Here is a 12,884-nt window from a genome sequence, read left to right on the forward strand (position 1 = left end):
TAGTGGAAGGCAATGGAAAACCCACTCAAAATGCATTTTGCCAAGAAAACACAGGCTGAATCTATGCTGCCATTAAACCACATTATATGGGTCTACGCTAGATATATATGCAGTACCAAACTGCATTATATGACGGTGTAGATCCAGCCATAGTGTTAGGTTTGCCTTAGAGTGTGTATATGTTGAAAGCACACAATAACAACGAACTGATCCTAGAAGAATGCATTTTTAAACATTTCAATGCGTGCCACCTTTTGCACCTATACTTGAAGAGGGCATATACTGTGCTGAATCTTTTTTCTACCCATAATCTGGGTGTACCATGGAAAGACACTCACATTTAACCTCCAAGTAGATCCCATTGCGAGACTGTTGCTGATTTGGAAAGGTGGCTGTGCATTGTAGATATTTGCCATGGTCTTTGTGGGAAGGGGTGTAGCTAAATCTTGATTCTGTTCTCCAGGATCCTCCTGCCAAGCGCTCCTGGACTATAACAGCCTTGGATCCATCAAGACTCCAAGTAAGGGTAGGCGGAGTTAAGGGACAGGTGTGCAGGGTAGAGCAGGTAACCATAGTGCGGTCCCCTTCTGTCAGCAAGCCTGGGTCACTCAACTCCAGTGGGCTTGGAGTATCTGCAAAATAAGGGAAAGAAGAGTTAATAAGAGCAGATCGGTGGATGTCTTGGAGACACAGTTGAGTAGGAAAACCATCCTGTTGTATTTATGCCTGACATGAAACGATTACAAGTACAGGAATTCTCCTTGGAAGGAGGAACAAGGCTATGTACTTAGGAGGGCTTTTAAGGGAAAAATATCACCAAAATTCCCCCCAAAATAACATACTTTGAAAAGCAGGCCATGTGTGTGTTAAATGGAAGTAGAATTGGTTCTCCACATTCACAGGTTTTGACTTTTGCAGATTTCATTATTCACAGATTTGATCAATATGGTCTCCCCAGGAATCTTTAGGTGCTCCACTTCAATGCTCTGGCCAACCTCTGACAGTACTTGACCAAAGAGCCACACTGGAGGACGTAGGGTGTGTCTACACTATAGAATTAATGCAATTTGACATCATTCTAGTTGCCATGGCTCTAGAGTGAAAATATGAGAGTTGTAGTTTGGTGAGGCATCAATATTTTTGGCAGAGAAGACTAAAGACTAAAACTAATTCCATTGTATTTAAAGTGGTCCCAAACTGTGTTAATTATACCCCATAGATGTACCCATAGATATTCCTAGAAAATTTTTCTCTCAAGTCAAAGAATTTTTTATTTGTAGTTGGTCAACCCCCCTGTTTAAGGAGCTCCACTGGCTGCCATTTATTTTCTGGTCCCATTTCAAGGTGCAGATTCTGACCTTTTATTATTATTATAATTATTATTATTTTGTCGTGTCAGGAGCGACTTGAGAAACTGCAAGTCACTGACCTACAAAGCCCTGAATGGTTTGGGACCCGGCTACCTGCGTGACCGCATTTCTATCTAGGAAGCCACGCGACCTCTTTGATCTTCCAGAGAAGCCCTTCTCTCACTCCCACCTTCTTCGCAAGTGCGACTTGTGGGGATGAGAGAGAGGGTCTTCTCTGTGGTGACTCCCTGGCTCTGGAATTCGCTCCCCAAAGATATTAGGCAAGCCCTCACCCTGGCAATCTTCCGGAGGAGCCTGAAAACTTGGCTGTTCCAATGTGCCTTCAATGATTGAATGTATGACAACCCCTGACCAAACTCTGCACAAAAATGCCCTCAGAAGCACTTTATTTCTTGGCTTGTGCAATTGACTCCTAACTTATCCCCCGGCTCCCCTTCCTGGTATATAACACTGCTTTATCTCCCAGTGTTTTAAAATTTTAATCTTGAATCTGGCCCTGCCCATTGTGATCATTTTAGTGTTTAATGTTTTGTTTTACATTGCTGTGTTGTTTATTTATATTGGTTTGATATTTTATGTTATTTTATTTTCTGATTTTCTGTATTGTTTCTGTATTGTTTCTGTATTGTTTCTTGGGTTATATTGTGTAACTGTATTGATGGGCGTGGCCTCATGTAAGCTGCCCCGAGTCACCATCGGGAGATGGTGGTGGGGTATAAATAAAGATTATTATTATTATTATTATTATTATTATTATTATTATTATTGTGTTCCCTCTCTTGAAGCTCAACTGGACGAAGATGCCACATGCCAGAGTTGGCTCGAGAGCAGGGGTTCTCAAATGTTTTCAACCATAGAGCGCTTTTTGAATCAAAGATTTCTGGTGGAGCCCCAAGAAACGGTTATATTATATCATATTATACTATATAAGGTAAAAGTTTTCCCTGATATTAAGTCTAGTCATGTCCAACTTTTTTTCTCTCTTAACAACTAGAGGCTGTTAAGAATTGTGGCTGTTAGGAATTGTGGAAGTTGAAGTCCAAAATACCTGGAAAGCCGAAGGTTGCCTGTGCCAGACAAACAAATAATCAAAGTCTCCTTATCATGTCTTCAATTTAAATTATTTTCTTCATTGGGGGAAGAAACTTATTACAGAAAAGGATCCCGCTCACCTGCTACTTCCACTCGGACTGTGACATCATAAAACCGGTGCTTGACTGAATCAGGGTTGATCCAGACATAGAAGCTGGAGGAATCCTCACTCCGCACAGGGTTGATGCTGAGGGTACAGTTGTTCATTTCCAGGTTCCCCAACACTTCTGTCCGTCCCTGATACTCAGGCAGAACAGTCTCTGGGCTCTTGCTGTTGTAGATTTCAGGGTAGCCTCTCGAGCGGTATAGGTACCACGCCACGCTGAATTTGTCGCCCCAAGAATCCCGGGAACCTGGGTAGGTGAATGAGCAGGGGATGACCACGCAGGAGCCCTGGAGGGCCCGGATTGTGCTTGGGAGTGTGGAGCTCCAGGCCTGCGAGACAGGGCTGTGAAAAAGAACTAGAGAGCAAAATATCAGTTTTGAGTGAAGATATTCGGTTTAACAGAATCATAGAATTGGGAGATCACAAGGGCCATCCAGTCCAACCCTTTACAAATTGGGTTGCGAACCACACCTCACAAAGTTGTTCAGCTGTAACAATATAAAAAAGAAGGGGAGAGGAATCTGGTGGCAACTTTAAAAATGGTTGTTGTTGCTATTGTTGGAATCACTAGCTAACACACATTGTGATGCCTCACATGTTAGACTTGTTTCTGGGTATATTCGACCTGGTGATTCCAAAAATGCCACCCATTTTTCCCTATCAGCTCTAGTTTTCTGAGATACAGAACATACGACATATACCAGTCTTCATCTGCATCTCCTATAAAAAACCATGATAATCCTATTTAAGAAACTATAGCTGATGTAATCTACCCAATGCAATTTTCTGAATCCCCCATGGCGCGTCCAGACAGTACCTTTATCCCAGAAGCTTCCGCAACAAACAGGAGGGTAGCTAGATGCCGTTTCCTGTAAATGCGGAAGCAATCACTACAAAAGGCAAAAAACGCGAGATTTCCTGGTGCAGGAATATTGTGGTTTTGAGTCGATTATGTGGATCTTCGCATGTCTGTATTTCCCTGTAATTGGAAATCACAGGTTTTTTTTTAAAAAAAAAATCTGGGTTCGTTCCCAGGTTTTTGATGTTTGTTTCTGATTGGTCGGTTCCTAAAAAGAAGGTGACACTTGAGTAGAAGGAAAAAAACTTTGTTTGTATGGTAGATATTTCATGAAATATCCAGAGGGCACAGTTTCTCTTGCCAGGACAAAAAATTGAACTTCTGCAGTGATTCGCTGCAGCGATTCTCTGCATATTTGTATATCCGTATCTTGAGGGGTTTTTTTTTAACTGCTAAACTTTCCAGCAGAAGTCCCATCCTGGGAGCCTCTAAATCTTGTATCAAAGCATCAAGTCATTGGAGGCAGAAATCCCAAGGTCAACAGGTCTGTATGTGGACCTCTTTTGAAGTCCTAGGATTTTTTGCCCCTGTTTAAAACTCGTGATTTAGTGCTGTCTGGAAGTGCCTCCAATAATCCCGGGAACAGGTCTAAAAACTAAGACAACAAGAGAAAAATATTTTGGTGTGCTATGATGACTGTCTATTTTAAAAATTCATTTATATCCCACCTTATTTCCAGCCCAGGGGCCAAGGAGACTTATTAAAATTAAAAGCCAGACAAACTTAGAGCTGGGCAAGTTTAGCCTGCAGAATAGAAGGCTGAGAGGAGACATGATGAGGGTCATGTATAAATATGTGAGGGAGAGTCATATGAAGGAGGGAACAAGCTTGTTTTCTGCTGCCCTGGACACTAGGATGCGAAACAATGGCTTCAAACGTTTTCTTTTCTTTTCTTTTCTGCATCATTTTTATTGAATTTTATAATAATTGTTCTGGAACAGCTGTTCCAGGAGCTCCAGATTTATTTGCTGTGTTTAAATGTTTGTGTGCAATCCCATGCTTGGGATTTTGCGGCAGGGTGGCTTCCTGTTATAGGCTGCAATCATAGGGTAAGCCACCTGCCAATTATAGTTAGGTTCCCTGGTCCCGCCCCTTCTTGAGTTTTTGGAGGGAAGAGGCCATTTTTCAGTCAGTCACACAAGGAAGCCAGTCTATAGGACGCAGATCAGCTAGTCCCATAGGAAAGGCTTCATTCCTCAAAACCTTCCGGGAAAACAGAAACAGCCATCCAGGGTCCATCCAGCGACCATCCAGGGGTCATCCAGTGACCATCCAGTTCCAGGGAAACAGAAGGAAAAGGTCCCAAAGGCTCTGGCTGAGAGCTCACAGCCTCTCAGCCTCACAGCACCAGAGGGGAAAACAGACCGGAAGTTCCCACTAGACAGCATCGTAGAACCACAGAACTCCAGCTGCTATATCTTCAAGCCTCAGCCAGTAAGGTCTGCTCGATACCCAGACGCACGTGGATTTCGGTAGCAGCACCCACGCCGACTAGGCATAGATAGAAAGCGGCCTGGGAGGGATTACAAAGAGTTCTTCCTTATGCTGAGATAGTACAGTTAAACCAAGTTAGTGCCAGTCTCTTAAAGACTAGAATAGTAAAGCCTTGAAGTATTGTTGAAGATTTGTTCCTTAATAAAGACTTTGTTGTACTTTTAAAGACTCTAAAGCCCATTACTTCTGGAAGTCTCTAACAATCTCTCTTCGGGCACCCCGGCTTCCCACTGGGTTTAAAGTGTGCGTCCTGTAGAATAAAGACATTTTGTTCGGACCCAGTGGCGACAGAACAATAATTGTTGTTGTTCATTCGTTCAGTCGTCTCCAACTCTTCGTGACCTCATGGACCAGCCCACGCCAGAGCTCCCTGTCGGCCGTTACCACCCCCAGCTTCTTCAAGGTCAGTCCACTCACTTCAAGGATGCCATCCATCCATCTTGCCCTTGGTCGGCCCCTCTTCCTTTTGCCTTCCACTTTCCCCAGCATAATTGTCTTCTCTAGGCTTTCCTGTCTCCTCATGATGTGGGCAAAGTACTTCAACTTTGTCTCTAGTATCTTTCCCTCCAGTGAGCAGTCGGGCTTTATTTCCTGGAGGATGGACTGGACTTTATAATAATAATCTCCCCTTTTTTTAACGTTTACCTTTTAAATTTTCCTATATTTTTTCCCTCCCTCCTCAACCACAGTACATTTCTACGAATCTTGCAGATCCAGCCACTGGTAAAGTCTTTGTATTTTCTCTTTGATGTGATTGTTGGCTCCTCCATTTTTTACCCAGTTGAAGTAGACCTTTAATCGATTTGTAATGTCCTTCTGTTTGTTCGTTCCTGTTACAATGGCTTAAAACTGCAGGAAAGGAGATTCCACCTGAACATTAGGAAGAACTTCCTAACTGTTCAGCAGTGGAACTCTCTGCCTCAGAGTGTGGTGGAGGCTCCTTATTTGGAAGCTTTTAAACAGAGGCTGGATGGCTATCTGTCGGGAGTGCTTTGAATGAAATTTTCCTGCTTCTTGGCAGGAGGTTGGACTGGATGGCCCACAAGGACTCTTCCAACTTTATGATTCTATGATTCTAAGAAACCATCATACAAAAGTTTAAAATATCATCGAACTATCAACAGACTATAAAACCATAATCATTCAACAAGCCTTTTGGTTTGGTATTGTGATATGGGCTAAGGGCTAATCAATAAAATTTACCCTAACCATTCAAAGGAGAATCAACAAAATGTTATAGATATGGCAGACAACATGATGCATTGTGAATTGTGACAAACAACAATATTTTGCAGTCAATATGTTACATAGTGCATTCTGGACATTGTGGCACATTTCACAATACAGTTAGCTTCCCACATTTGCTGGACTTAGGGGCACAGGACACCTGAGAATGTGGGAAAACACATCTCTAGACATTTCTAGACCTTCCAAAATGACTCTATAGTCCACTTCTGCTGGAAGAGGACCGAAAAATAGCATTGGGGGACCTAGAGGTTTCTAGCAAGACTGTATTAATCAAATCTGTGAATAAAGAAATCAACAAAAGTTATAACCCTCAAATGGGGAGGGCCAACTGCATTCAAGCCACAGGAATTTTGGCACAACCGTTTGACATCTTATGACCAGTATTCTGAATTTGGATCCTTCCACCCTGATTCCACAACACTTAATGAAGGACTTTAAGAAACTCACCCAGGAAAAATGCCAACTGAAGAGCTTTGCTGGAGCGTTTCATGATGTGATGTCCCTTGAGGACTGCAAACCCGCGAGAGGGTCAGGGCTTGGGGAAAGGGGAGGTCCTTCTACTCTTCCTCTCCGACATCCACAACAAGCTGACAGAAAACTGGTTGGGATAAGAAGATGCAAATGAAATTCACAAGATTTTATAACTTTAGTTATAATAATACCAGCAATTTATTTATATTCCACCCTTCTCCCCATGGGGACTCAGAGTGGATTACAGTGTAAACCAGTGGTTTTCAACCTTCCTAATACTGTGACCCTTTAATACAGTTCCTCATGTTGTGGTGACCCCCAACCATAAAATTATTTTTATTGCTACTGTTATTAATCATAATGTAAATATCTGATATGCAGGATGCATTTTTATTCACTGGACCAAATTGGGCACAAATTGGGGATTGATTTTGTCACTTGGGAGTTGTAGCTGCTGGGATTTATAGTTCACCTACAATCAAAGAGCATTCTGAACTCCCCCAACAATGGAATTGAACCAAACTTGGCACACAGAACTTCTATGACCAACAGAAAATATTGGAAGGGTTGGTGGACATTGACCTTGAGTTTTGGAGTTGTAGTTCACCTACATCCAGAGAGCACTGTGGACTCAAACAATGATGGATCTAGACCAAACTTGGCATGAATGCTCAATATGCCCAAATGTGAACACTGGTGGAGTTTGGGGAAAATAGACCTTGACATTTGGGAGTTGAAGCTGCTGAGATTTATAGTTCACCTACAATCAAAGAGCATTCTGAACCGACCAATGATAGAATTGGGCCAAACTTCCCACAGAGTGTCTCCGTGACCAACAGAAAATACTGTGTTTTCTGATGGTCTTTGGTGACCCCTCTGATACCCCTTCATGACCACCAGGTTGGGAAACACTGGTGTAAACATTTAATGCCTTGTAACAATACAATAAGATAGACAAACACAAACAAAGGCAGAGGTACTGTTCTCCATTTCCAAGGCAAGGAGCCTGCATTGTCACCTCCTGGTCGTTATTCTTATATTTATTATTTTACTCTATTATTACTGTTATTATTACATTTCCATTATTTTACTCTATTATTATTATTACAGTTAATATTTTACTCTATTAATTTTTGGAAATCTACGTAAGCACATTTACACTGAAGAAGATTAGAATAATGGTTTAATCAGAGTTGGAAGTGAGGTGAAGGCTCCTTCTTTGGAGGCTTTTAAACAGAGGCTGGATGGCCATCTGTCAGGGGTGAATGTGATTTTCCTGCTTCTTGGCAGAATGGGGTTGGACTGGGTGGCCCATGAGGTCTCCTCCAACTCTATGATTCTATAATAGAGGCTTTTTCTCTACTTGGACCTATAGCTATAAAGGAAAATCTTCACCTCTTGGATTTCTGCCACTGTCAATGTTGCTGAAACTCAAGAAGGAGCCCTGCCAGCCAAAAAACATCCTACTCCCGCCTTTAACTTTATTACTTGAATAGAAATACATCAAAATGCATGGATCTGACTGTGTGCAACAGTCTCTGTAGTCTGATGAAATGGGGGAAAGGTTTCCTGCAAGAGTCTGGAATACTATCTGGGCCACCTTCAGCCTCGTTTCCTGTCTCCCAAGTAAAAATGGCCAACTGTTGAACAGAAAACAAAAGCATACAATTGCAAGTTAAGACTTGTCTAAACTGCCATGATGGTAGTAACTACTACTACTACTACTACCTCTCCGCTTCCTTTTCCTGGTTTACACTTTCTAGAAATTCACAGACGTGGAAAGGGAATTCCTTAACTTGAATTCCGGGAACCAAAATCAATATCCTCCGCTTGAATGGCTGATATAGTGACACCTTTGCTTTCTGCTGGTTCAATGTATAGGGTATATATCAGCCATGGGCAAACTTTGGCCCTCCAAGTGTTTTGGACCGCAACTCCCACAATTCCTAACAGTGGGAGTTGTAGTCCTAATGGTGAGGATTGTTGGCATTACTGTCTTACACATGGAAAGCTCCCATTACCTATACCACTCCAGTGTGAACTTGTTTGCATATGTGCCACTTTACAATCCATACCAGAGAGAGAAATGCAATTGGAGGCAGCGATGATAAAGATTGACACAGGAACGTGGGAATGTGCAGGAGGCAGAGTTGCAAATTTTGGGTGGCAAATCTCTGCCAATACTGATAAAAACACCTCCCCTGAGAGTAGATTTTCTCTAGACCAGTGTTTCTCAGTCTGGGGGTCGGGAGGGGGTGTCAGAAGGGTTGCCAATGACCATCAGAAAACACAGTATTTTTTGTTGGTCACAGAGGTTCTGTGTGGGAACTTTGGCCCAATTCTATTTTTGGTGGGGTCCAGAATGCTCTTTGATTGTAGGTGAACGATACATCCCAGCAACTTCAACTCCCAAATGTACAAGGTCTATTTTTTTCCAAACTCCACCAGTGTTCACATTTGGGCATCTTGAGTATTGGTGCCAAGTTTGGTCCAGATCCATCATTGTTTGAGTCTACAGTGCTCTCTAGATGTAGGTGAACGAGAACTCCAAAACTCAAGGTCAATGCCCACCAAATCTTTCCTGTATTTTCTGTTGGTCATGGAAGTTCTGTGTGCCAAGTCTGACTCAATTCCATAGTTGGTGGAGTTCAGAATTGCTGGTATCTATTTGCACCAGCATTTCTCAACCTGAGGGTCGGGATCCCTGGGGGGGGGGGATCAGGAGGGGGTATCAGAGGGGTCGACAAAGACCATCAGAAAACACAGTATTTTCTGTTGGTCATGGAACTCTCGGTGGTAAGACTGGCCAAATTATATCAGTGGTGGGGTTCAGAATGCTTTGATTGCGAGTGAACTATAAATCCCAGCAATTACAACTCCCAAATGACAAAATCAGTACCGCCCCCAACCCCACCAGCACTGAAATGTGGCCATATCTTGTATTTGTGCCCAATTTGGTCCAGTGAATGAAAATACACCCTGCATATCAGATATTTACATAACAATTCATAACAGTAGCAAAATTACAATTATGAAGTAGCAATGAAAATAATATTATGATTGGGGGTAGCCACAACATGAGGAACTGTATTAATGGATAACTGCATTAAGAAGGTTGAGAACCACTGCTCTAGAGTCCATCGACTTGCTTTCGCTGGAAAGCAGAAGGGCTTGACATCCAGTGGCGCGTGAGCCAGCCATCAAGTGCATGGTCCCCTGAAGGTGCTGGCAGCATGCCAAGGCCTGGCTCAAAACAGAAAGAGACAGAGATAGAGAGAATGGAGCTCCTAGCCTCCATGTGCACCATGCACCAAAACCTCCAACACTGACCAGTCACCTCTAACATGGCTGAGTTAATTGTCGCCTGCAGCATCAGAGCACAACTCTCTCTGGTCTTCAACCCTTATTCTTGTTCTCCATCATCACCATGCAATGCATCAGAACAAAACCAAACAATCCCCTCTCCATCTCTCTCTTTCAATCCCCACTATCCCCACATCACATCCACAAACAATCTCCATATCCCCTTTTCTCACTGGTTCAGTTGCCATCCCACAGAGAGCCGGGGGTCTGTCAGCAGCAGCAATTGCAGCGCTCACTGTCATCCGCACCACCACGGAATGTGCATCACATTCTCTAGCAATGCACAGAGCTAGCTACGTAACCTAGGGGCAGTCAAAGCCGCTGTCCGCACCAATTTAAAGCCGCTGTCGCTCACCCAGGCTCACACCCCGCTGGCTAAACAATGCTCAGTTTCACTTCTTTTTTGTGAAAAAGAGCACACAAAAAAAGACTGCTGCAAGTCACGCCTTCTGAGCTGAAAACCCTGCCCACAACTGTGCGCACTGGCTTTAACTCATTAAGGATGCAGTTGAGATTTTCCCCCTCCTCACACATAGATCTGACAGAAAAATCCACAAGCCCCTGCAGTGGAATCCCTAGGCATCTGCAACAACAGCACCTTTCCTGCATTGAAGAATGTGGCTTTCAGCACTCTGGACAGAAAAAGGGACAGAAAAAGGGAGAAAGTGTAGCACTTAGGCATGCTTTGGACATTCTCACACTTGATCACCTCGGAATGCATTTTTTCTTCCTTGTTGCAAATTATAAGTGTAAAAGTAAAGGTTATCCCCTGACGTTAAGTCCAGCCGTGTCTGACTCTGGGGGTTGGTGCTCATCTCCATTTCTAAGCCAAAGAGCCGGCGTTGTCCATAGATACCTCCAAGGTCATGTGGCCGGCATGACTGCATGAAGCACCGTTACCTTCCCGCCGGAGCGGTACCTATTGATCTACTCACATTTACATGTTTTTGAACTGCTATGTTGGCAGAAGCTGGGGCTAACAGTGAGAGCTAATGCTGCTCCCCGGATTCTAACCTGCGACCTTGAAATAAAAGGAAATCTCTATGGCTCAAAAATGGAAAAAGAAATTAAATTTGGGGAAAAAAGCTTCCCCAACCAATCCAGATTGTTAGAGAAACTGCTAGTGACCTCTGAAGGAATCCTAGGGCTTGAGGTTGAGAAACCATGGGATAGAGAAAATCTTACCATGGGATAGAGAGTTAATCTTACACTGACCAAAATATCTCCTGATAGGTGTTTTTGCTTTTTCAACATGTGACTAATGGGAATCAAAATTAGAGACCTTTTTGCTTTACCAAGCTAGGAATCCTCTTTCACACCTTTCTATTTCTTCATATATTCATGGCCACATTGTCAAAATGAACGATCACCATCTTCCAAAGCAGTTATTCTACTCCCAACTCAAAAACAGAAAGCAGAATGTTGGTGGACTGGAATAAAAGTCAACATTGACACTGAAATAGAACACTGCCTGAGCTCTGCAAGTGCAGCATTTTTCTGAATAAAGCAGAGAGTGTTTGAGGATCGGGACATCTGTAGGGAGACCAAGGTGCTTGTCTATAAAACTATTGTCCTCCCAACCTTGTTGTATGCCTGTGGAACATGGACTGTCTATAGATGTCACACTCAACTCCTGGAACAATTCCATCAGCCTCCAAATACTCCTGCTCAAGCTGGAGGTCAGCTATGACCAGCAGTGCTGTGGAATTTGAGAAGGCACAAATGGGGGGCAAAAAGGAGAAACATGCAAAGAGGAAGATGCGTCAAGCCAACCCTGATTGGGACTGTGTTCCACTTAGAAACCGATGTCTTCACTGTACGGAGAACATGCAGGTCAAGAAAAGGGCTCTACAATCACCTACATATCCACCACCAAGACTCTACACTTGGAAGGACATCATACCTGGACAATGAGGGATCACCTAGGTAAAGTAAGTAGTGCATTCATGGAGAGTTTTGCTCATCGTAAGCAGTGTGCAACAGGCAGTGGTTCAACAGGTGCTGTTCCTACCAGTAAAGATCTCCTTTGATGGCTGCCCTTGTTGATTTTGTGCCTTTTGCTCAGCTGCTATGGAATGGTGCAATATGTGACACAAATCTGAATGCTAGCTTAGTTTGCCCAAGCATACCTATAGGTAACTATTGTTTCTGAAAAGTGAATTCAAATGCATACCACAAGACCAGACAACTGGATTTCAAATCTCTTGATCTATCATGGTACAGTAAAGAGAGGACTTTGGTCTGGAAGATCTGACTTCAAATTGTCATCATTGCCTAAAACTTCTTTTTGATCTGCTTCAGTGGATTTCTGTGAGAAAATAAAAGGGAAGGAAGAGAGCCATGGTTGGGTGGACGCTATATAAATATATTTGCAATGCTCAGCTTTCTGCGTGTTTGAGACATCCCAAATATGTTTCTGTAGGAAATAACCTCACTGTACTTTACAGTAGCATTGGCTGCATGTTTTAGGACTTCATCAGACGGAGGGAGAGTAATGTGGGGGAAAGCGGGGAAAGCATAGGGAACTATCTTAACCCATTCCCTCCTGTCTTTTCCCATCTTGAAGGATAGCCAGCCATCCCACATACTTGCCCATCTTTGCACTGCTTTCCCCCACATTCTTCATTCAGGAATTAAATAATACCCAACTTCTGAAGATGTGTTTTGGGCACTGTTCAGTGCGCTTTGGAAATTGAACCTGATGCATTCCCACACGAAGTGCACTCAGGTCATGTGATGGCCTCAAAAGGGCTCTGTTTCCTAAGCACATGGAAGGGGAACCTGAAGAACTTCTGATAAAGTTCTTAGCCTTAAGCATTGCAAAGGTATGTGAAATTCTATTTCAGCATCCCTTGCTGACGACATGCTGATTTTCTAATAG

The 12,884-nt window shown here is 43.1% G+C and overlaps 1 protein-coding gene across 7 annotated transcripts in view; it reads right to left on the reverse strand.

Moving 5' to 3' along the window:
- Positions 1-12,884, reverse strand: part of LOC137094689 (B-cell receptor CD22-like) — a 51,125-nt gene that overhangs the window by 22,833 nt on the left and 15,408 nt on the right. For 2 of the 7 annotated variants that reach the window (XM_067460714.1, XM_067460710.1), the window contains exons 2-4: positions 6,617-6,767; positions 2,543-2,923; positions 339-632 (exon numbers count right to left, since the gene is read on the reverse strand). In XM_067460714.1, coding sequence (XP_067316815.1) covers positions 339-632; positions 2,543-2,923; positions 6,617-6,659 — 718 coding nt within the window. In that variant the 5' untranslated portion in view covers positions 6,660-6,767. Of the gene's footprint in view, positions 1-338; positions 633-2,542; positions 2,924-6,616; positions 6,768-10,176; positions 10,322-10,358; positions 10,446-12,176; positions 12,312-12,884 lie in introns of those variants that run through there. The other 5 variants (XM_067460712.1, XM_067460713.1, XM_067460716.1 and 2 more) reach the window with 5 other exon arrangements.

Source organism: Anolis sagrei, chromosome X (assembly GCF_037176765.1).
Source record: "Anolis sagrei isolate rAnoSag1 chromosome X, rAnoSag1.mat, whole genome shotgun sequence".
NCBI classification, from domain to species: Eukaryota; Metazoa; Chordata; class Lepidosauria; order Squamata; family Dactyloidae; genus Anolis; species Anolis sagrei.